Here is a 25,802-nt window from a genome sequence, read left to right as displayed (position 1 = left end):
CATCTTGTAATGTAACGATGTACTCTTCGAATGACATATGAAACGTATGCGTCTTCGGACACCATCTCTCAACAAAAGCGCTAACTAGTGATCGTTGAGTCTTGCAAGACGGTATAATCCAGCGGTCTGCAAATATGGTATAATTCAGTCATCCAAGGGCATACCATACTGTCTCCTTCATACTGCTAATACATCGAGTAAGCTATATAATAGTAAAATACATTTATTAATAATTCATAACAAACTTGACACAATCAACAAATAACTCAATTACAAAATTTTAATATTATTCATAATCCTTTGAAAAAATAATAGCCCAATTCATAAACTTATAATTTATTAAGTACTCCTGATAAAAAGTAATGGCAATCTTATTTTAAAAAATTAAAGCCAATCATATCATATATGCAAAATCCAATCTTAATGTCTCTACTATATATGCTACTTTAGTCTTATCCATAGAAATCAAATCCCCACAAATCTACTTTCACCTATAATTACTACATATCTAAATTTAGATATGATCAACAATTCTAAATCATTATTATCATTAACATTTCTAACTTAAAAAATCCTAATAAAAAATTATAAATCACTACTCTAACTAATATTTATAAACTAATAATTTTAAGTTACTAAAGACAGTTAACATTTTTAATCTAACATAGAAAAAAAAAATTTCGAGTACTCACCTCTTAATTAATGTTACCCACAATATAGACAACTACATCCAATTGGTAGATATGATTTGAATCGTTCTCCATAAACATAGTTTTAAATTTTGTCATTTTGTGTTTTTTGAATTTTCTTTGACATGAGTTTTGGATGGGGGAGAAGTGAACGCAAATCGTATGAAGCCAATTTTATCCTTATATAGGAAAATCAATAATAAATTGAATTAGAGACATTTGATTTATATAGACAAACGTGATAAGTAAATTAAATTAAGGTGAACTTTAACTAATTCAAATTATGGTGATTCGATTTATTCTAGAGATATATATCCTCTTGTAATTTAAACTCACTTGATCTGATTTACTTTGGGGCCAAGTTTTTTCGCGCTCTTCTTATAATAAATCAGATTATCCTATTTTAATTTATTTTGTCACATGGTAATTCGAATTTGTGTAATTTAATGACTAAATCGAGTTACACTGATTTAATTTTTATAAATATATTTAAAATAAATGTGTAATTAATTTCTGTTCGGGATATTTATGTCATTCTAATTTTTATTTATTTTATTAAAGTGAATTATTCTTTATTTTTCTTTTTAGATTTAGATTTTGTAAGGGGTCTTAGTAGGTGTGTAGTTAATTTTCTCCCTGAAGTATCTCTTAGGTTTTAGGATGCTTCAGTTTATATAACAAACTAAAAAAAAGGTTGTCCCGTATTTTAAATTAAATTATTAAAGTTAAAGAATATTTTTCAAAATTAATAAAACTAATTATTTATTCAACTTTTATTTATTTTTTATTATATATAATTTTTAGATTTAATATATTCTGTTAGTCTTAATAATTTTATCAAATTTATAATTAAGTTCTTATATTTTTTTAGTTAGGTTCTTATATTACTTTTAGTTTTATAATTAGATATTTTTTATATCAAAAATGTTAAAATTAACGAAATATTTTTTCTAAAAAGTATATAGTCAAAGATTTAGTTATGTTTTTAATTATATATATCTTTAATTTATAAAAAAATATTCAGTTAATTTTAATATTTTTTATATTAAAAATAATTTAATTATAAAATTTAAATTAGTATAAAGATTTAACTGAAAAAATATAAAAATTTAATTAAAAATTTAATAAAATTATAAAAATTAATAAAATAATTAAATCTAATTTTTAGTATGCTTTAATATATATTGAAAGGAGGAAGAAATAATATATACTGTTATGAAACATTCCATAATAGTTTTATTGAATATCATGCTAAGGTACGAGCATGGTGAATCCATGTGGAATGCTGATCTTCCTTGTAGTTTCATTTTCCTTTTTGTGTTGGACCTTTGCTCTTTTTACGTGGATATATGCAGAAAAAAAGAGAAAAATTCAAAAGGATATTCTTTACCCCAGTCAGCGTCAACGACGTCAAATTAAACTTTTGTTAAAGAATTATTATTTTAATGTGTTGTTTATAGTTTCTTCACAAAGAAGAATTTCGACCGCAGGTTGGATTTTCAACTCAACAGAAAAATTCGAGACCTAAAGGAAAAAATATGTTATTTAAATTATAATTTGTTGACGATATAATATTTTTTAATAATTTATTTGAGCTCAAATTTTACTAAATTTATTTTTTATAGCCATTTTAATTACGGTATATATATATATAATTATCAAATTAGTTATTTACATAAAATATATATTAAAATATAAAATATATATTAAAAATAATTAAATAATATATATTTGTATATAAATATATAAATTTATAATGTATATATATCATTTTTACTTTAATTAACACAAACCTTGAAAGTAATATTTTTTTGTATTTTTTTATTATAAATTAACATTAACTAACTCTTTATATTTTTTGCATTAGAAGTGTTGATTTTTTTAGCATTTTTCATAACTCACCGTATACGTATTATATTTTATAATAGCAAAAATTTGAAAAAAAAAATCTTTTTGTTGTTTTTTAAATTAGGATTTAAGACTTTTTAATCAACATGTAACATAAAATATAAAAAAATTAACACAAGATAATTTTAAAGATTAAATACAATTTTAGTCTTTATAATTTTGGTCAAAAATCAAAATCGTTTATAACAAATTTGGATTTAAAATAAATTTCAGATAACATCTTTTTATGTTTGTTTTTCTCTTTTTATCACAATTTTATTAAAGGCTTTCTTCTTCCATTTCTGCCTCTTCCATAATTTCTTTTATATTTGTTAGATCTCTTCTAACTCTAACAACAGTAGTCATATAATTACTATTGTTTTAAAATTCAAACAAATCAATTAAGTAAATTAACAACACAACAAAGAGAACTCAGTTCAATATAACAATGATGGCAACCGAACAACAATGGTAGAGACAACAAAACAATGTGTGAGAAACTTTTAATAGCGGCGATAGTACTTCCGTCGTCTACTTCTTCCTCATCTTTGTATTTTCTTTCTCTCTTGCTCAACTTCTAACTCTTCTCTCATTCACCTTGTCTCTTCTGGTTTACATTTGCAGCGGCGGCAATAGTTTCTTCCGTTGTGTCATAGTTGTTTTTTTTCTCATTGTTCTTCTATTTTTTTCAACTTTTCTTTTTAGTTTAGTCTCCTTCTCGCTCTTTTTTGTGTGATTGTGTGTGAGTGAGTGGTATGTGTAATGAGTGAGAGTGATAAAAAGTATATCAGAAATTAAAAAATTGTATTATTTTAGAGATGAGAATGTGCGTGAGAAAAAAAAAATTAATACTATTTTGAATAATAGAAGATGAGAAAAAAAAAGTATTTTTGTTCGAAAATTTAAAAAATGATAATTTTTAAACAAAATTTAACATTGAAGATAATTTTAAATAAAAAATTTAAAAACATCAAAATTATAAAAACTAAAATCATAGTTAATCCTAATTTTAATTAATGTGAACATAACAATATTAATATCTTGTTTACTAAGTTAGGCATATCTTTTTTCCCAAGCAAGAAGATGACTTATTCTGCATTGCATTAATATTAAATTTCTTGAAAGGTCAAATCGAAGCACGAGTTTACAAGGTGAATGAATGGTGACGACAAGTATATATCAAATTTTATTTCCTTTTTAGTCATACTTCTTTATCTTCAGTAAAATGATATATCCAAAGCATAATTGATCACCCCAAATAACACTCTATCTCGTGTCACAAACTAAAGAAACCATATTTTTGTGGTTGAAGGCCATGTTATTTTGTGCGGCCACTGCTACTAATATGAACTTAGCTGTTTTTGTCAATGAATTATTTTAATGATATATTTTTTATATTTATTTAAAAAATTGAATGTTCGAGTTTTTTTATTTTTAGTAAAAAAAATATAAACTTGTTTTTAAGGAGATAATAATTAAAAATTGTTAAAAAATAATTTGATTAAATATATTAAATTATAATTTTTTAATTATTAATTTTACAAAAAAGATAATTTTATGAAAATAGAGATTGACTAAAATATTAGGGAAATTATTCAAGTATACATAGATGTGTGTTATGCAGCGTAGGTGTGTAAGAAAAAAAATATTAAGCATTAATTTAATTATAGAGTCAAGTTTTTCAGTTAATATCAATAATTTAAAAAAAAATTATTTTGTATCTTAATTTATAAATTATAAATTTTAAACTCTAAATATCAAATGCTAATTCTAAATACAATAATACTTTAGTAATTTTGTTTTCCAATTCCTAATACTTGAACTGAATTAAAGAAACTATACATAAATGTAACAATACCAATATCAGTTAAACCAACTAATTAAATTACATTAAGTCAGTAATCCATAATTTACAAGATTAAAAAGTATAAACTACACATGTAATAAGCAATCACTTTCTTACTTGTCACACCTTACGCCCACAGATTCAATGCCAATGTAAACGCCAAACTCTACACCTTGGCTATTTCCTTTCTTCTCCAACAATTAACAATAAATAATAATAATAAAACCCACTCACTATTATTTGTTTCGACATATTTGGGTATGAATAATAGTTTTATATCATTATTTAATTTTACCTAGTAGTAAAGTTGAATGATGTGACGTAAGCATTAAGATACGATTTTCGTCTTCATAAAAAATATATATACAATTTTCGTAACAAAATGATAAACAATTCATTGCTAAAAATGATTTTACTCGAATTGCGTGAAGTTATTTGAATTGCAACAATTTTAGTTAATTTTATGGCTAGGAATAAAAATTTTATACCCCCAATAATTGAGTTAGCACATTTTTGTATAATATAAAAGTATTTTTTTTCCAACTTCATAATTTGTCATTTTCTAAATTTTCATTGTATAATGATATGAAATTATTTTATCTTGTTAGTATATGAAATTCTTTCTTTAGATAAATATATTCAAGTAATGAGTATAAATAATCAGTTTTCATTGATATAGTTATATATAAGTAAAAAAATTATTATTATTATTGTTGTATATATAATTATATAAGTAGAATACTCAAAATAAATATATCATATTGCATTAATTGTTTTACTTTTTTTAAATAGCTCGCATAACAAAGATACAAGTTCAGTGAATATTCAATTTGCTTTCTAATTATTCTTTCTTATAAACAGCCATGTCTTAACAAAAATAAAATAATAATTTTTTTTAATTACAAAAAGTGCAAGATGGATCAACCATTGATGATTTATTTTCACGATTAAGAGTTGAGTTGTAGTTTATTTTGTTCAGGATAAAAAATGGTTAGAAACTAAATCAAGCATTTACTTTTATTTGTTATTATTGTTAACAATGGATATAGTGTTTTTACCAAAGACAAAAGTTAAACTATAAAATAATTAATTCTAAGATTTTCACATATAAATAATATAATATTTTTTGTGTAAATATTTAGTATTATATTGTGCATGATTAGTAATAGCTCAACAAATCATTTAAACTTATAAATTTAATTGATGGTCATATAAATATTTTATATTATTAATATATAAACAAATTAATTTTAATATGAAATAATTTTATCTATATATTCAATTACATAATATTATATTAATAAAATTAATATTTTTTTATTTATTACATAAATAATTATTTAAAAAAATATATAATTAAATAATTATATAAAATATTATATTTTATATTATAAATACATTAAACTCTATAAAATAATATAAAATAAAAAAATTAACGTATAATTAATTATTTTAAATAAAATTAATATTAAAAATTTATTAGATAATAATTTAATTAAACAAAATAAATTATTTAACCATTCGTAAATATAAAACTTCATATGGTAGTGAATTTTTGCCAAAAATTAAAAATAAAAATTCAAGTGTAATCAACTATAGGTGAATTTTTTTCTGTTATCTATGGTATTTTTCAATTTGAGACTAATCTATCGCAGATCTAAACTCTACTTAAGGGTTTGTCGTTGGCCAATGAAATACTACATGTAGCAGGTGAAATTCAAATTTTCAACACTTACTTAAACAGATGAGTAAATTGATTATTTGATCAATCCAAATTGATTATTTAGATGGAATTAATAGCTGAAAATTGTTAAAGGATTTTATTAAATTTTATCAAACAGCTCTCCATTTCGAGTGCATCTCAGTTTCACTAAAATGAATCTATAATTTATAATAATATAAAAAAATTAATTATTACTATACATTATGCATTATTCAGATACACATTCTGTGTCTGAGACACCTCTTTCTTGTTGAGAAAGGCTGTACTCTCTCTCTCTTCTCACCATTTTGATATCTATCTATCTATCTCTATCACTCTTTTTCTCTCTCTATATATAGGTAGAGAGAGTCACAGGACCCAATTACCGAAAGCGTTCTTTTTGTGAGTGCGTTTTTCTTATTTCTGCCGTGACATTTTGGTCAGCTCACTCACTCTTCGCTTACAATTACAAACTACAAACTATGCATCTCTACAATGCATGGCTTCCACCGCCGCTCGCCGCCCAAACCGCCGCCGAGAGGGACTCATTCCGCCGTGTCATCTCCGACGTCTCCGCCTCCTTCCGCCCTGACGATCCCGAATCCGTCTTCTCCACTCTCAAATTCATCTCTGTCCTTGACCTGTCAGTTCCATTTTTTTCCCTCTCTTATCTCTTTCTTCTTCCACTTCCTTAGTTCCAATTTTTTACACCTCAATTTCTCTCTCTCTCACTCACTTCAATCAAATTCGGGTTTTTGTTGTTGTTTATTCAGCTTTTCGATTCAAGTGTGTGTCTTTCTCTCTCTTTGACCTTAAATCACTTCTAATTTGAATTTTTTGTTTGTTTGAAGTTGTTATTATTATTTTTGTGGATGCCTTAACTAAGAAAATCTTGTAATCTTGGTTTGATGCATTTGGTTTTGAATTGAGATTTATCATTTATGCTGTTGCTCTGTGTAGTTTTGTGTCTTTTTTTGTTGATTTAGTTATATATTTTGGTGTTTTAGGCATAAGTAGGGGGAAAAAAAGAAAAGGCAAAAGGTTTTGCTTGTGATCGTGGTTATAAATTATTTGAGTTGGAGATGGAAGTCACTGGAGAGGAAATGATTGTGTTTGTGTTTTTCTTATGGTTTTAGGAGTGTTGGATTTATGGTTGTGTAAGCTAGTTGCAATTTTGTTAGGGGGAGAATGATGTATGTTGGAGTTGTTTATGGATATGAGTTTTTTCTGTTTTCTCTGTCTTGCGGTGGTACAGGATTTCTGTTTGTGGTGGGTTTTGCAAAGTGAAGCAATAAGTTGAAGAGAGAAGGAATTATTGGTCTCAATATGTGATAATGTTTTTTATTGTTATGTTTAGCTAGTTGAGTGGGAATTGAGATGATGAAATTGGACAAATTGAAATGAGAGGTGCAAGAAATGCTGTTACCACTTACTAGTCAATAAGACCCTCAACGTTTTCATCCAAGTCATGTTGCAATTATACTAATTACATACAAAAGAAAAGTTTTGAGCTTAAAAAGGAATCTGCTAGTGAATCACTCCGTTTGAAAGTTATATGCTTGATACTGTTGTCACCTAAACTTTAACTAGCTGTGAATAGGCAAAAGGTGACCTTGTTTAGCAATTGTATAATACTGTGTACTGCTTATCTGCTATCGAGTATCGACTAGTCCTGTGAGATTCTTATTTTCATCCATTGCTTATTTATTGTTTCAAAAGCTACAGTATAACTAGACAACTATTTTTATTTATTTATTTTCCCAGTTATGGCTTGTATCTGGGTGGAGTTAGTTGCCGGATGGAGGGGAATGAAACCTGACTTTTGCATGTCTTGTGCAGTTTTATAAAGGCCAAAAGTGATGTAGCTTTGGAAGATGTCGAAGCCCTTATTCAGATGGGCCTTGAACTATTTCACTTGTCCCGTAACAAGCTTTATGCACAGGTGCTGCATTCTGTCTCAGAGATGTGGAGTTTTTGCATTTCAATACATCTCTTCATGCTCTTAAACGATAATCTCATTTTTGTCCATTAGGTTAGATGGGGAAATTTGTTAGTCAGACTACTCAACAAATATAGGAAAAAGATTGCATTGAGTATTCAGTGGCGGCCTTTGTATGATACGTTGATCAGCACACATTTTACTAGGTAAGTTCACATGAATATTGTTTATTAGTTGTTTAAGAATATCCTAGAACCGGAATCTGTCATTTCTTAGTTAACTACTTAATTCATTGAAAGCAAAGGATAATAAAAGAAAGGAAGCAGAGTCTTAATATTTAATCACTGACATGTGGATGAACACCTAAATTAGCTGATTTGAAATACTAGGATATATATTAAACGATTGATTCTTTTGTATTTATATTAGATTATATTAATATTTGGTGCTGATCGCTTTTATTGTTTTCTTGTTACAGAAGTACAGGTCCAGAAGGTTGGAGAATAAGACAACGACACTTTGAAACTATAACTACCCTTGTTCAGTCCTGCCGGAGATTCTTCCCATCAGGTTCTGCCTTTGAGATATGGTCTGAGTTTAAGTGAGTGCTCTGGCATTGTTTCTGTATAACGTTGATTTATCCTCATGAAAGCTTTCTCATTCTGATTTTATTTTTGTATTCTATGTTGATGCTTAGCTAAAATTGTTATTAAAGTGAATTGCCTTGTTTGAGCCATCAGCCACATAAGGATTTATTATTCATTTATTTGTTTTTTAAGGTTGTTTTTTTACTATATTATTTATTATCTAATGATGAATTTTCTTGTGCTCAATGAATAAATTTATAGATCTTTATTGCAAAACCCATGGCATAATTCATCCTTTGAGGGATCTGGGTTTGCAAGACTATTCCTTCCTATGAACGAGGACAATCAGGATTTTTATTCACAGTAAGAAGCATATATTTCCTTCTTTCTTTTTTTCTTTTTAATTTTTTTATTGGCTTTTTGCGGAATTAACTTTTATAATTGAGTTGGCAGTGGTTGGATTGAAGAATGTATAGACTTGTGGGGATCTATACCAAATTGCCAATTCTGGAACAGTCAATGGGCAGATGTGGTAGCCTGGGTCATAAAAAATTACCACAATCTTGATTTGGAGTGCTTTCTGCCTTTGCTTTTTGCCAGATACTTGAATATGTTTGAGGTGAGCATATAAATTCGACTAGCAATGCTTGTCTTATGTCTTATTAACATTAGGTTAATATTGGCACTAAGCAGATTAATTGAGAATGATCACAAAGTATATATATGCCATCTCTGTCTCAAACTATCGAGATTGTTTCTTGTTTTATCCTTTTTTAACTTATTGATAATCTCTCTGTTATTACAACTAAGATATCAACTACAGAACATATAAAAGATGCTTTATACCCTCCTTTATGTGTTATTTTGATATTGCAAAAAAAAAAAAATCTTGGTGGTCTTTTTTATCCGTTGTTCTCATGGCAATAAAGAATTTCACTATTCAATTGTACCTTGTATGCTATTCATACCAAACTTTTAAAGGTATTTTAGTGAAAAGTTTTTCATAATTAAGTTATAGATAAATGGACCAGTGGGAGTAACACTTTGAAGCTGTGAAACGATTAATTTTATTCAAGTGTTGGTCGTGAATATATATGTATATAGATTTCTTGTATGGGTTAATGCTGAATGCCACGTCTTTGGATGATTATGTGTTCCAATCAGTAAAGTGGGTGTACCTGCCATGAATTAATACAGGTTATGTCATGGTAGATACTCCTTGTGATCTGACAGTTACCCACACAAATTGTATTAATACACCAAGTACACACTAAGCAAATTCCCTATATTTCACTCCCCAAAACTCCAAAATTATCCCAAGGTTGCCAGACTGCCTGTCTGCTCTCCTGACCACCATCTCCAACAACGTAACTTAATCTCAACAGAAATCAGTATGCTCAGTATACAAAACAAGCTTTAAACCCACTTCAATCCCAATCTTCCATTATTCTCTACTCAGCTTCCTTTGCTACCTTGGAGTAACTAATAATTTCACATTTTGCAACCTAGATTTTTATTTACTATATTTTTCTTGTTTTGAGAAGAAAAGAAAAAAGAATAGGCAATAAAACAAAACCAAGCACACCATACATGGAGGATTAACATTGTTACACCGAAGAATGTCGTAGAAGCTAATGAAATTTGCGACCCGTGTTTTATTTTGTGAAATAGAGGGAGTAGTAGAACTTGAAGAACAGCTAAGAGGGGCAAAGGGGTGGGGTGGAGTGAAGTGGTTATTGTTTGCCATTTCCCATGAGTGGAACTGCGGCTACAGGTTGTGGATGGGGAGTGAAATTATGGAATAGTGGATTTTGGGGGGTTGGGCATTGGGAGTGGAGGGGAGGGGCAGGGACTGTGTGGACTTCAGGAGAGAGGGGTTCTGGGTTAGAGAGGGAAGAAAAACTTTACCATGAATCACGTGATTTGGTGTACCTATACTTATCATATCTTCTCAGTTGGATAAGGTGGTTCATCAAGCTCCATTTTTAACTTGATGCATGGCATCACTATCCTTGACTGCTAGATTCTTTTACTTAATTTCTGTTTACATCGAGTGTAAACAAAAATGCACAGTTTCTATATAGCATTGTTGACTGTTGGCATGTGTCACCATGCTACTGCATCTTCCCAAGGCCATGAAACAAACATAGTTGTACTGCAGCAGATACTATAATTAGCTTCTTGAGTCCTCCACAATCCTTCTCATGCATATATGCAAGCATCGAAAGACAATTAGTCTTGTGATGTATCATTATGCCAATAGGAATTCCAATACTGTTTCTGAATGACATGACCAAGAAATGCTAATCTTAAACTTATGCAGTTATTATGTTTCTCCTCTGTTGGATATAAAAATTATTCATCTGCCTCCCCCCTGTAGCTTAGGCTTTTGGGAGAGAGTTTATCGGGTTGTGTTAGAGCTTTTCTATTAAGAGGTCTCAAGTTAGATTCTTTTTGTTCCCCTGATTTTCTAAATAACAGTCAAAATTTTAACACATGAATTTGGTTAGTTTTTGGCACTAACTGATTGCTCGTTTTATGCAAACTTGTAGTTGGTTCATTTGCACTGCTCCCTACATTTCATGTTTGTACTTTGAATCACAGGTTCCTGTGGCAAATGGCAGTGGATCTTATCCCTATTCATTGGATGTCCCAAGGAACACGAAGTTCTTGTTCTCCAACAAAAGTTCCACTCCTGCGAAGGCTATAGCCAAAACAATTGTAAGCAAATATACTGCAGCATACTTTTGTATGATTCTAATATTTGAAGTTTTGAACCGTGATACCACTTTCTTTTATTATTTTGATCTCTTGCTTTTGCGATTTCAGGTATATTTATTAAAACCTGGTAGTTCATCACAACAGCACTTTGAGAAGTTGATCAACATTTTGGAGCAGTTAGTTTACTCACTCAGTGCTCTCATTATTCTGGTTTATTCAAGTTTTCCTTATTTTCTTCAGTGTGTTCTAAGTGTTGTTGTCGCCCCCCCCCCCTTCCCTCCTTTTTTACCCTGCATCTATTTCTTCAGATACTATCATCCCTCGAATGGTGGTCGATGGACTTACTCATTGGAGCGATTTTTGTTTCATTTGGTACTTCAATTTCAGAAGCGCCTGCAGAACGAACAGTTGTAAGAATGAAGTGTGGTTTATCATCTGTTCTTCTATTACTGTGACATGCCTGTTTTATGCAACTGGACAAGTTCTGTTTGCAGGGGCACAAAAAATAGCAAACCAATTGAACAACATCTTGGGAAATCAGAGAGGGTCTTCTTTGTTAATTCTGTGCTAAAGTTAATTGATCGGGGACAATACAGCAAGAATGAGCATCTCTCTGAGACAGTAGCTGCAGCAACTTCGATATTATCCTATGTGGAACCCTCTTTGGTTCTACCATTTGTGGCATCTCGGTTCAGAATGGCCCTTGAGACGGTTAGTAGTGCTGGATGTGTTTCTTCTATGGTCAAATTTCATGTTATTTTTGGTCAATGATTTGTCCAAAGTATGTCATTCTTCAAACAAACAATATTTTATATTAGCCTCCCTTTCTGACCACATTCATTCTTCGTTGCTAGATGACTGCCATCCACCAGTTGAAAATTGCAGTTATGTCAGTGGCATTTGTTGGGCGTTCACTATTTTTTACGTCCGTATCAGCTTCCTCAATGAAACAAGTTGATCTTGGTGGTGATGATGAAACATTAATTGATCTTATGGGGGTTTCATTATCGAATGCATTACTTGGCATGGATGCTAATGACCCTCCGAAGACCTTGGCTACCATGCAGTTAATTGGTTCCATCTTTTCAAATGTGAGCTTTCAACTTTTAGATATATTGGATAAACAGCTTTTTATTACTACAAAGAATATTTACTCGGCCCACACTGTAATTGCAGTTGGCTTTATTGGATGATAAAATTGATGACTTGTCACTTATGCCGATGATACGTTTCTCTGAATGGCTGGATGAGTTCTTATGCCGTCTCTTTTCCTTACTTCTACACTTGGAACCAAGCAGTGTTATGTAAGTAAAGGTGCAATATGTTTCTTTATTTGGCAATGATATTGTTTCTCTGTATTTTGTGTATGTTCCTTGTACAATTGAATAAATGGTTTTGGTATATTAGAAATGAAGGTCTGCACTCTTCAGCAGCATCAGGGACTTTTCTGGTTGATGATGGTCCATACTACTTCTGTCTGCTTGAAATTCTGCTTGGGAGGCTTTCGGAATCACTTTATAATCAGGTTCTTAAAAGTATTATAATACCTAGTTTTTGTGGAGGAATATATTATTGGCTTACACATCATTGTTAAACAGGCTTTGAAGAAAATTTCCAAGTTTGTGAGGACAAATATTCTTCCTGGTGCTATTGCTGAGGTTGGACTGCTCTGTTGTGCATGCGTACACTCAAACCCAGAAGAAGCAGTTAGTCAACTCGTTGAGCCAATATTAACATCTGTGATATCCTCCTTGAAAGGAACACCACACACTGGATTTGCAGGAGGAACCTTTTATGCTTCTTCAACCAAGGTATCCTTTTTTGTTTGAAGTGATTACTTCCTCTGCAATTTTGCTGCAGGATTCTTTTGAAATCTGAAACAGTGAGAATTCTCTTCTCAGAATAGATCCACAATTTCACCAGCTCTTGAGGCTGCAATCGACTATCAATTAAAAATATTATCAGTTGGCATCACTTTTGGCGGTCCGGCAATACTCCGCTATAAGGATCAATTTAAAGAAGCTGTCTTCTTGGCTTTTGACTCACCATCCTGGAAGGTTTTATTCTCTCTCAACCTTGTTGATAATGGTCTACTAGTACATATCTGACCTTGGTTATTCTTATTCTCAATGAAAGGTTAATGGGGCTGCTGATCATCTTCTCCGATCCCTTCTTGGAAGTCAGGTTCATTATTATCCAATAGATCAGTACAGGTATGTATATAGCTGGTTGTGTGAGTTTTGTTGTGTTTTATTAGGGTGTGTTTGCGAATTCTAGGGGAAGGAAAGTGCATGTTTGGTTGGCATTTCTGTTTCTATTTTCAGTTTTCATTTTCAATCTTCTTTATTTTTAAGATTTGTGAAGGAAAAAGTGAAATCAGAAAACAGGATTTTAGGGCCTGTTTGGTTGCAATTTCAATTCTATTTTCATTTTCTGTTACATTTTGAGTGTTTTTTTGTTTTTAGAATTTTGTGAAGAAAAAAAAAATGAAAGCATGAAATGGGTTTTATTGTTTTCACAAACAGACCCTTATTGTTTTCACTGTTTCTTATTCTTTTTTCACAAAATTTGGAAACCAGAGAACACTGAATATGAAAACAAAAAATTAACAACACAAACCAAACAGGTTTAGAGGAGAAGTTGGGGCAGTGAAGGAAAGGCAGCAGGTGTTTAAACCTCCTTTTGTTCATGATTTTAATATAAATAAGGAGGGAAATGAACGGTTTTATCATATATATCTCTTACCATTCTATCGATGACTAAAATTTATTGTAATTAATATATATGGATATAGATGATATTACAATAATTTGTTAAGGATAAAAGGTTAAATTAAATTAAAATCTAATAAAAAACTCTCCAATTTTGAGGAACTTGAAAATAGGGGCCTTGGGGTGGCAAATTGGGGTTGGAGGGTTAATACTTATTACTAGAACCTCTAAAACACTCCCCCACCAAATAATGAAACTCATGAACAAGGTCAAATAATTGAAAGGCTTTCCCTCTGCTTCTAAACCAAACCCGCAAAGACACCCTTAGTTTTCTTTTTCCTTATTCTGTGGTTTTGTTTTTCTTTTATCTGAATGTTATACATTTGGTTTTGTAGATGTGTTCTCAGTCATCCTGATGCTGCTGCTCTAGAAGAATGGATTAGTACAAAAGATTTTACTGCAGATGAAAGATTGACCCCGAAGTGGCATATTCCTTGTGATGAAGAAGTTCAGTTTGCAAATGAGCTTTTAGACATTCACTTTAAGTCGGCTTTGGATGATCTGTTAAAAATATGCGAAACTAAAATGCATGTGGATCAAGGTATATTACACATGCACTTACCTCGATTAGTTATGCATCATTCTTAGCTCATGATTCAAGATTTCTTATTTGCATTCCTTTTTGACAGAGTGAGAAAATTAGCACAATAACTCGTATTATGTATTCTCAGTTTTTAAAATTGTGGAGTTTTGAAATATAATGAGAGATTTTAATGTTAAATAGTGGTTAGTAGTTTAGATTGTGCATTTATGGAGAATATTTGAGTAGGTGTTCCACATTTATTACTCTTCTTTCTATATATGTTAGCATTCTCTCATGTAACAATACAATCTGCATACAATCTACACACATCACATAGGAGGAATGTATTTTTCCTCTCATTTCCCAAGTTACTATTTACTCTATTATTTTCATAGAAAATCATGGATTTTAACAGAGTTGCTTTTTTTACTCCTTGAGAGATGATGCTTTGCTGGTTACTTGACTTGATTGGATACTGGTTATTGTTATGGAAGTGGCTAATAAGTCTATCTATTACTTTTCCCACTGTTATCTTGAATGTCATGTCTTGTGCAGGGGATGAGAAAGAGCACTTGAAAGTGACTCTCTTACGAATTGAGTCATCATTGCAAGGACTTTTTTCTTGCTTGCCTGATTTTGTCCCAAATTCAAGGAATGGGATGGCTGATGATTCAGATCATAAGTTTCTAATTGCTGGAGCAACAGGATGTACTGTTGGCAGTACCGCTTTGCGAGAAAAAGCTGCTGAGATTGTACATACAGCCTGCAAGTAAGGATCAACATTGACGCACCTCTGTACAGTGTACACTATTCCTTCAACTTGTGTGCTTGTACTTTTACATATATCCCATTGATCTCGTTTACTTAACAGGTATATTCTGGAGAAAAAATCAGATGACAGCATCCTTTTGATACTCATTATACGCATTATGGATTCTTTAGGAAATTATGGTACTCTGTTTCATTTCTGATTACTTATCAAGCACTTCCCAAATTCTGTGGTATACGCACGCCTAACTTATTCTGCTTCATTTTATAAACAGGTAGTTTGGAATATGATGAGTGGTCGAGTCACAGGCAGGCTTGGAAGTTGGAATCTGCTGCCATAGTAGAACCTCCGGTTAATTTCATTGTGTCAAGTCGTTCTAAAGGAAAGAAAAGGTTTAATACTTTCACACACTTTGATTTGATCACTGGAACTATGTGCTACGGACATTTCTAATAAAACTCTTGATTTTCTTCCCAGACCGAGGTGGGCTCTTATTGACAAGGCATTCATGCACAATACGTGGAGATCTTCACAAGCATCCTATCATCTTTATAGAACAAGTGGGAATTTCAGCCCATCAGATCATGTGACCCTTTTGGTGGATGATTTGTTGAGTCTCTCTTTGCATAGCTATGAAACAGTGCGCCTGTAAGTGAGCAACTTCCATTACTAACTATAATATAAAGGTTTTTATGTTCTAATTTTTGTTTTAGCAATTGATTTAGGTTGGATCATATTTATATTTTTTTAGTTTGGTAACCTATCTTTGATTATCTAACAAATTAGAATTCTATTAAAAGAGTAAAATAGAAGAATGAAATCATTTAACATTTTGTTCATTCACTACTAACTAGCCTTTAGAAAGTTTTACAATGTCTATCATGGGTGCTTAGTATGATGTCTTCACTATTCTTGTTGTTGTTTCCTTATCTTCTCTGTTAAAATTGTGGTCTAACAAAAGTAATATAGAAAAGAATATTATGCACAATGACATCATCGTAAAATTCAAAGTATGTTTTGATGAGCTTGTTAATGTTTATCTTGATCTAAAACTTTAGTCCAACAATTTTTTACTGTTACTTGATGTCACTAGTGTTTTTGTGGCTGATTTAATTTGATATATGGTGCTAGGCTTGCAGGAAAAGCTCTAGTGAAGCTAATCAAGAGATGGCCGTCTATGATCTCTAAGTGTGTTATCACCCTTACCACCAAGTTGCAGGATTCCAATGCCGAGGAATATGCAGTGCTGGGTTCTTGTTCGGTCCTTGCCTCACAAACGGTTCTTAAACATTTGACTACGGTGATGATCAAGCATTTTCTTTAAATTGTCTTTCTGGGTGGTTATTAGTTTCATGTCTCTTATATGCTTTATTTGATTCCAGGATCTGAAGTCATTCTCTTCATTTATCATGGCCATTCTCTCAAGGTATTTCCATTTTCATTGTTTCCCATTGTAGTTAGAAATTGTTGTGCTATGGGTAATTTGAGAGACTAATACGTTGCTGGTTTCTCCTTGAAGTTCTCATCATGAATCCTTGAAATCTCAGAAAGCAATTAATGAGGTAGACTTATTCCCTTCAGATGATTGTTGACTTGTATTGTAGTTTTATTGTCTTGATATAATTTAATAGTTCCTGATTTTCAACAGCTTTTTGTAAAGTACAACATCCAATTTTCTGGAGTATCTAAAAGCTTTTTTAGGATATCAGACAAAGACAACCATACTTGTGGACTGGGATTTTCAGATTTGGTTTCTCAGATTGGCTCTATGAGTTTTGATTCCACTGGCTTGCATTGGCGGTAAATGGCAACTCATTTGGCCTTCTTTCTTTTCATATTTGACTAGGTTTTAAAGTTGTTATAACACTCACGATAGATTGAGATGGCCTGACACATGCTTTAGGCTCTGTTTCTTCACTACTTTTGTTTATCTTATTCATCTTTAGTTTGCTTTCTGCTTTACATCTTTTTGACTTGTATATGCTTTCTATTTTATAATTTTGCACATTCAAAGCCTTGGCTCAATAAAATACTTTTCTCTTTCAGGTATAATTTAATGGCCAACAGAGTTTTGCTCTTGCTAGCTTTGGCTTCTCGGAACCACCCAAATTCATCAACTAGAATCCTGAGTGAAACAGCTGGTTTGTATTGCTTGTTATATACTTTTGAATCCTCCTTTGTGCTATCTTTTGTGCATTGTGTTTACTATTTATGCTTTTGCTCGTATAGGCCACTTTTTGAAGAATTTGAAAAGTCAACTTCCTCAGACAAGGATACTTGCAATTTCGGCTTTGAATACACTCTTAAAGGAATCACCGTACAAGCTGTCACCTGGTGAGAAATCTGCTGTACTCGAGGATTTGCAAGGCAATGCCAAGTCATCCCTTGAAGAAGCTTTAACTCACACCTTTCAGGAAGAGGGTTTCTTCAACGAGACACTCAATAGTCTTTCTCATGTTCATATCATAAGTGATTCTGAAAGTGCTTCTAGAGGAGGTCATGGAGATTCCAGTTTCCAAAGCTTGGCTGACAAATCTATAACCCGCTTCTACTTTGAATTTTCGGCTTCATGGCCACGCACTCCAAGTTGGATCTCATTTTTTGGGAGTGATACATTCTACTCAAGTTTTGCACGTATTTTCAAGCGGCTTGTACAAGAATGCGGCATGCCAGTTGTAGTGGCGCTAAAAGGCGCTGTAGATGAGTTTACAACTGCCAAGGAGAGGTCTAAACAATGTGTAGCTGCTGAAGTATTGGCGGGTGTGTTACACTCTGATGTTGATGGTCTATTGGGAGAGTGGGAAAACTGGCTCATGCCTCAGTTGAAGAATATCATTCTAGCACAATCTGTTGAATCAGTTCCTGAATGGGCCACTTGCATACGGTATGCAGTTACTGGCAAAGGGAAATATGGAACAAGAGTTCCTCTGCTGAGGCAGAAAATTCTTGATGCTTTGATGACACCTTTACCTCCAACAGTAGCTACGACTGTAACAGCCAAGCGATATGCTTTTCTGGCAGCTGCGCTGATAGAAATATCCCACAGAAAATGCCAGTTGCTGAAATCCAGCTCCACAATATACTCTTGAATGAAGTTCTTGGTAATATGTGCCACTCATCAGCCCAAGTAAGCATTCTCTCTGGTTCTATTTGATTAGTTGATCACCTGATTAAATTTTCCCTTATGTAATTGTCCTAAATTCTTTTCTTTTCTTTTGGTGAGAAAATTTCTTCTATTTACTTTTTCAGAGCTCCCTTCTTTACAGTATATGTACTTCAACTATGTAATTGATCTTTCGTGGTTGTCCGTGCAATTTTAAAGCTCGGCTTATTTATTCTGTAGTTTTAGGAAAATCATGCCATTTTTTAATAACTCCACATCTTGTTATGCCAGCAGTTGATATATTGGTATATTTATAAACCCCTGAGCTCAATATATTCTTAGTATTTATTCATTTATTTATTTATTCATGATGATGTTCTTAGTATTTAATTTAGGACAAGGATGAATAGCTAATATTTTACAAGCATATTCAGTCAGTCATTTGGTTGGTTATTCAGCCAATACGGTAAACAAGTGACCTTAGGATTGTAATTCTAAGTCTTGTATATTTCACAATGCTATCTCTTTATAAAACTGAATACCGTGTTATCCAGTTTGATGTAATTATATGTTTTTGAATTTGATATATTTTTAATTTTATACCATGCTGTTGAGGTGCCTTCACTTTTTTTATACCAAAGCATGGTCAGGTTTTATGCGAACATATGAAATGTCTCTCTTTTACAGCTCCTCCATGTTTTAAGTTGGGGATCATGGTAGAGAAACTGGAATGGGTGTAATATGTAATTAATGTGAAGTGCAATCAAATTTTGTGAGTTGGTTGGGTTTATGATCTATTTCAATTTGTATATGTAACAGGTGAGGGAAGCTCTAGGTGTTACCCTATCTGTTTTGTGCTCAAACATTCGACTATATCACTCAAGTCATCATGATGATACAAGCAGCAATGTTGATACTCCGATGAAAGATGAAAGCTGGGTTCAGCTTCTTACTGAACGAGCTGCTGAAGCAGTTGTTAACATTCAGAATGTTAGCCAATCAGACAAAGTAACCAATCCCATAGATACAAGATCTCAAAATGGGCATGCAGACAATGATTCTCAAGATGATACGAAGTGGATGGAGACGGTACTAATGGAATCATATAGCTGAATTTTGCTTGTATTCGTCATTCCATTCACTAATTATTTAAATTTTGAAATTTCTGCAGCTACTATGCTTCATCATCTCATCATTGAAGTCTGGGAGATCCTCTTATCTACTTGATGTTATTGTGGGGCTTCTTCATCCTGTTATTTCTTTGCAGGTTTGTTGTCTAGATTTGACTGTACTATAACATCTTTGTTTTATATCTTTCATTTGTATGGTTGCTTTGTATGCTTTTAATTCTCTTAAGTGTTTGAACTCATGATCATCTTAGTTGTATTAGGATTTAATTGCATTTTCTTAGCATCTGTCTGATCAGAGTATTACTGAAAACACTGACCTCAATTTTGAGGTTGTCATCAACTTGCAACAGTTAATTGTAGCATGATATATATTGAATTGGTCTCCAGTCATCCTTAATTTTCTTCCAAAACTATGGGTTCCTCATCTTTGGGAAAACAGTAGTATGATTGCCAATTAATTATATAACCAAATCTAGACTACAAGCATCTGAAATTCATTAATTTAAAATTTGATCCTGCATTTGTGTTTGTGCTACGCAAGGATTCCCTGGGACTTCCTTTCCTTTTTTTTTTGGTCGTAACGTGAGTGAAAAATATTCTCGAGACCAACAATCTTTCCTCTTACTTCTATACAATGTTGATCTTTTTCTTATTCTATTAGACCCTTGGTTGTGTTTATACTTGTGCATCTCATTTTCATTTCTTAACTCAGTTTCCTTTCACATGGAAGGTTTCTCTTGAAATTTTTGTTTGGAGACCTAAAGCTCCTTAGCTTAAGTCTCAGAAATTTTCTCACTTTAATGAAGGCTACTATGCTTCTTGTAATGCACTTTAATATTTATTTAGATTTTTGAGAAGCTGTATTCGAAAAGTCATATAAGATTTTATTTTTATTTTATATATATATTTGATTCCCTTGTCAATCAAATAAGAAGCATGTCAATGATCAAAATTCTAAGTAATTTTATTTGTTTTGTAAGGAAACCTCGAATAAAGATTTAGCAACAGTAGCAAAGGCAGCTTTTGAATTGCTAAAATGGATGATTGTCTGGGAACCTCACCTCCAGAAGGCTATCTCTGTGATTCTTTCTGCTGCCAGTGATCCTAATTGGCGAACTAGATCTGCTACTTTGACATATCTGCGCACTTTCATGTACAGGTATGATGATCTTCTGACAGATTTGCTGTGGCTTATAGCCATGACTAGTAATTATAATTATTCATTGATCATGTTTTTCAAGTTTTATTAAGATTGAAATGTACAAGACTATGTAGGACAAGTGATCCCTTATAGAAGAACAAAAACTATTAATGAAGCATACCTTTCGGGTGTCTCATCTTGCTCATTGATGATTATTTTCTATTATAGGCACACTGGTGTCATTTACTTCATGTAATTGATTCTACCTAGTGGTGTAAAACTTAGTTGTTATTGTAATTTATCTAGTCCTCCGGTTTAAGCTTGTAGGGTGTGTTATTTTACTTTTTGGTCTTTCATGAAGCAAAGCACAAATGAAAATTTATCTTTCTGTAACAGGCACACTTTCATTCTCTCAAGTCCGAAGAAACATGAAATTTGGGGTACTGTTGAGAAGTTACTAGTAGACAACCAAGTTGAGGTAAGCTCTCGCCTAAATGTTATCGAATATTGCAAAATATCTACTTGTGTAACATCAATCATTGATGGCTGCAATTGATAATTTATTATTGTTATTTTGATTGTCTCTTTTTAAATTGTCTCACTATGGAAGATTTGATCTTTGATCTAGGTAAGAGAACATGCGGCAGCAGTCTTAGCAGGATTAATGAAGAGTGGAGATGAAGATATAGCTAAGGATTTCCGCAATAGAGCTTATGTAGAGGCAAATAATGTATACAAGAGAAGGAAGTCAAGGTCATTCTTTTCCCTATGTTCCTGGAAAGATTAGTTGTTTTGTAGGAAACTTAGCTGCTAAAATGGCACCAGATCATTTCTCTGAATCAAACTTTCTTTATCTAATGTGGATGGTCTTGCAAAGTAATATATAGCTTTCACCTTTAAACATACATGAGCGTTATATATAGTGTGAGATAGGAGTCACTGCAGTTTGTGGGGTAAAAAAATGTTTGTTACTTGTATAGGCGTGAAGTGAGTATGTTCAAGGTGATATTTGCATATTTTATGAGTTATGATTTTTTATATTAAATAACTGAATGCTAATGTTTATGTGTAACATGATGTGAAAATTTCGTGAAGCAGAAAATCAAGTTCTGGTTCATCCATGGCCTCTGTTCATGGTGCTGTACTAGCTTTGGCAGCTTCTGTATTATCAGCTCCATATGATATGCCCAGGTTTGTCCTGCTATAATATCCATGTGATATGACATGCTTAATGCTTTATCTAAGTAAAGTGATGAATTGATTTAATTGAACTTAAAACTGATAGCGAACTAGGAAAATTCAATAAATTTTCACCAAATCCTAAGCACCTAATATAATTAACTCTTTTTTCAGTTGGTTGCCTGAGCATGTTACATTGCTGGCTCGTTTCAGTGGGGAGCCCTCCCCTGTGAAATCTACTGTTACAAAAGCTATAGCAGAGTTCCGGCGCACTCACGCTGATACATGGAATGTTCAGAAAGAGTTATTTACGGAAGAGCAACTCGAGGTAATTTGTTTTTTCTAAATATTCTGAAGAGACCTGTCTTTCATAAAAAAATATTTTATTATTTCTGCCTCGCATAATTCTTTTTTACCTTATTTCCATATATTTACAGATCCTGGCAGATACATCATCTTCATCATCGTATTTTGCTTGACCTTACAGTCCAAAGATATTGCTGTGATAATACTAAAAATATCAGTTAGAGGAAAAAATACTTTTCATTTTGGTGTAACTATAATCTGTAAAAATAGCTCTTATTTACATTTGTACCATTGATTATCTTAATAATTTTATTCCTTATTCCAGCTTCCATAAGTCGAGTTTTTGGCCTTCCTCAATTCTGTAATCTTTCTTACACCATTGGGTTCATTAGATCATCTGCTTGTAAATCCCACAAGACACAATCTGAGTTGAAAATATTGGATAAGTTTCTCATTTCTTTTGTAGCTTCGGAATCATCCCCATTTTCTTCAAGCTTTTCATGTAACTGGTTTTGCTGATCTACAGCTGTGCATGTGCTCCCAGTGCATACACTTTGGCTCCATGGTGAAGCATCCCCTTTAGTCCCAAAAGGTACTGGGTTATACTGAAACCCGGGCATGGGTGGGAATACGCTGTATGACATTGCATAGCTTGCAGATGTAGCTGCACTGGAATCCCAATGCTTATTTGAGGGCATCATTTCAGGTTCTTCCTGTATTGCCTTTGATAATCCAAGCTTAATCTTTTCAACAGTGTCATCCTTTTCTTCTGGTTTACAGTTAATATAATCTGTGATGTTATTCCCTTGTGTCATAGTTGAGTGTTGGCCTTGGAAGCTAATTGGCTTCTTGGTCAGAAGGTGGAGTACCTCATCCTTGAAGCAGCCAAGTGCTGCTTCGGCAAGGTGCGCTGCCTGTGGCGGTGCCAAGGTTGTGGCGATTTCAGCCATTAGGTGTGAGAATGGCTTGTGTGTCACAGGGTCAATTCCCATGCCTGAAAGCTTCTTCTTCAGCTTGGTATTCCAGTGGTTTTTCACATCATTGTCGGTGCGTCCCGGCAGCTGTGCTGCTATCAGTGACCACCTGAAACATCAATTTAAGTATAGATTATTTGTGGGCTTAAAGTATGATTAAGCTAAATCACCTGAGTTAAAGATGACAGAAACCTTGATGCACATGTTAAACATTCAATGTACCTGTTGCCAAAAACTGAGTGAAGCTTCACAATAGTTTGTTCTTCAGAATCAGAGAATTGGCCATGTTTGAGATCAGGACGAAGGTAGTTTGTCCACCTTAGCCTGCAGCTCTTTCCACATCTCTGGAGACCTTTATACATAATCAATTAACTATTAAAAGGGTTGTTTACATCAACATTATTATAGGTTAATACCAAATCATTTGTTTTGTTAAGATTTTAGAACAGATAATTCATGACAACACGGATGAATATAAGATAGGAACTAACCAGCATTCTTGGGGATAAGGCGCCAATTGCGGGTGCCATGTTGAGCAATGTAGGAGGAGAGCTTGTTATCTTCCTCCGGAGTCCATTGTCCCCTTTTCACATTGTCCTTCTCACAGCATGGAATGCGTCCCATTGTTTTCTGTATTGGAATTTGTTAAATTGTTTTGAGAAGGGGCAGGTAAAGGGACTATAATAATGATAATGATAAATAATGATAACAATAATAATGGGAAGTGTCAAAAAGTTACAAGAATTGTCTTTCTTTGTTTCCCACACCAACCTCTTAGAGAAACACACTCTACCAGTCTTTCAATTCTTTGAGACAAAGCAAAAAGGAAATATTTTCTTTTGCTTTTTGTTTTCTTGTGTGCATATTTTTGGTTGTAGCTCCCTATTCTTTTTATATATAAAGGGGGTTATGTTATGGCAATTGAAGTTGCATGCAATAGGGGTAACATGGGTAAAGAGGCCCAAAGAGCATCCATCAAAGGCGCATGATTATATTAAAGAATTCAACGCTATATTGTGCGTGTGAGAGAGGCAGGTAGCTCACCCACAAGATGCCGCAGTCAACACCTCCCTTTCTCTTTCTTTCTTTGTTGACCGCTTTGTGATCATAGTTTGTGCGCTTTTTTCAATGCACATGTTGGGTAGGTTTCTGCTTTGATCACACAAAACCACCTCATCTTTCGGTTCTTCATTAGCAAGAGTGGCATGGCAGGGTTAGATCCAATCCCCGTGCTTGTTAAGGTTGTTTCACGTGCGCTGTCTCAATCATTCTTTGAGCAAACTCCTAGTTATGGTTTTGGATTTTTTTAAGTGGTCATCCTATGCTTGCTCGTGTGTTGGATGATTGGATCTCACAAGTACGGTTACGTTGACATGCATCACTTCTCGATATATCTTGGATTTTCATTTTCACTATTAATTGCTTAGTGCTTACTACCTTGTAGGCTCGTGTTTTACATCTTATGTATACTTTTAAAATGATTGCCATTTGCCAAAGGATTCCAATAAAGTCGTTAGTTAATTTTGTTCAAAATGATATTTTTATGTAATGTGATTTATGTCAAAATTTTCTCAAATAGAATAATCAATCATGTTACGTGGATATATTAAAAATCAATTACAAAATCAATTGTTCGTATAGAATTTATGTTGAAATACAAAATACATTAAAAATGATCTAAACAATATATGTATATACCTATGAAGTATAGACACTTTGCTGAGTTGTCGTGTTGGTGTGTCGGATACATTTCGACACTTATCGACATTCGTCTGACACGCGTGTTTGCAAAATTCTTTTCCCAACACATTTGAACACACCTAAATACCATTACGTGTCAGCGTGTCTAATCTTATTTTTAATATATATTCTTGAAATAAATTTAGATGATATAGTATATATTATTATTTATTAAAATAAATATTTTAAATACTTGATATAATTAAAATAAAACATTAAAAATAATTTTAAAAAATTATTTTATATTTTAATATCAATAAAATATCATTACGATTTATCTAAAAAATATTTTATATTTTATATGTATACGTGTTCCCGTATCTTATAAGATTTTAAAATTTGCGTGTTGATGTGTCCGTACAACATAGATATATACAAATATACAGTAATTGGTTGATTGATTTTTAGTCGGCACATATTTATTTGAATCGATAAAGATCTTTTACTATGGTTTTGGCTCGAAACTACATTTGGGATTAAGTAAACTCTCTAAATATTCCGTACAAGCGACAAATATTCAAATATGAGAGGAGGTCTGTTTTTAACAGTCATTGATTCACCTAATTTTTCTTTCAGAACATTTTAAAGCATAAGATCTTTGGAAGTAATAGGGGACTTGCGGAATCAATGTATAAGTAAAGCGATAAGTTTTGATACTAACCGCTGAATCGTGACCCTATATTGCAAATTTGCCATGTTAAAAATAATAATAGCTTTGCCATTTCTAATCAAGATGCTTGGTGTAATTGGCGTTCGGCTGGGTTTCTTAACCATCTAATTAACGGGTTTAAAATT

General features: G+C 32.3%; 2 protein-coding genes and 1 long non-coding RNA gene across 4 annotated transcripts; 2 read left to right on the top strand and 1 right to left on the bottom strand.

The window, feature by feature from the left end:
• Positions 1 to 6,363: 6,363 nt before the first annotated feature.
• LOC112791594 (proteasome activator subunit 4-like) lies at positions 6,364 to 22,758 on the top strand. Its single transcript, XM_025834495.3, is given in 36 exon segments — positions 6,364 to 6,767; positions 7,964 to 8,066; positions 8,157 to 8,269; positions 8,542 to 8,664; positions 8,912 to 9,013; positions 9,104 to 9,269; positions 11,255 to 11,371; positions 11,480 to 11,547; positions 11,680 to 11,781; positions 11,866 to 12,082; positions 12,226 to 12,462; positions 12,548 to 12,675; positions 12,779 to 12,896; positions 12,970 to 13,182; positions 13,273 to 13,428; positions 13,508 to 13,584; positions 14,478 to 14,683; positions 15,221 to 15,434; positions 15,537 to 15,616; positions 15,709 to 15,826; positions 15,912 to 16,082; positions 16,566 to 16,734; positions 16,817 to 16,860; positions 16,954 to 16,996; positions 17,083 to 17,234; positions 17,481 to 17,575; positions 17,664 to 18,470; positions 18,473 to 18,561; positions 19,357 to 19,626; positions 19,709 to 19,804; positions 20,648 to 20,826; positions 21,205 to 21,286; positions 21,437 to 21,561; positions 21,907 to 21,999; positions 22,162 to 22,315; positions 22,425 to 22,758. Coding segments are annotated over 36 exon segments (5,430 nt in total). The 5' UTR covers positions 6,364 to 6,606; the 3' UTR covers positions 22,467 to 22,758.
• LOC112791609 (transcription factor MYB80) lies at positions 22,512 to 24,131 on the bottom strand. 2 transcript variants are annotated; one of them, XM_025834518.3, is made up of 4 exons: positions 24,039 to 24,131; positions 23,759 to 23,897; positions 23,490 to 23,619; positions 22,512 to 23,376 (listed from the first exon to the last, which is right to left on the bottom strand). In XM_025834518.3, exons 2-4 carry the CDS (start codon positions 23,889 to 23,891, stop codon positions 22,665 to 22,667), a joined length of 975 nt encoding a protein of 324 aa, XP_025690303.1. In that variant the 5' UTR covers positions 23,892 to 23,897; positions 24,039 to 24,131; the 3' UTR covers positions 22,512 to 22,664. The 2 variants fall into 2 exon arrangements, with proteins under 2 accessions (XP_025690303.1, XP_025690311.1); XM_025834526.3 differs by having other exon boundaries at positions 24,007 to 24,126.
• On the top strand, positions 22,872 to 23,530 carry LOC140184496 (uncharacterized). Its single transcript, XR_011881490.1, has 2 exons — positions 22,872 to 22,999; positions 23,111 to 23,530. It is a non-coding gene; the product is annotated as an uncharacterized lncRNA (long non-coding RNA).
• Positions 24,132 to 25,802: the final 1,671 nt, after the last annotated feature.

Source organism: Arachis hypogaea, chromosome 1, assembly GCF_003086295.3.
Source record: "Arachis hypogaea cultivar Tifrunner chromosome 1, arahy.Tifrunner.gnm2.J5K5, whole genome shotgun sequence".
Taxonomy (NCBI): Eukaryota; Viridiplantae; Streptophyta; class Magnoliopsida; order Fabales; family Fabaceae; genus Arachis; species Arachis hypogaea.
Note: the sequence above shows the minus strand (reverse complement) of the source record. Positions and strands in the feature narration are given on the sequence as shown.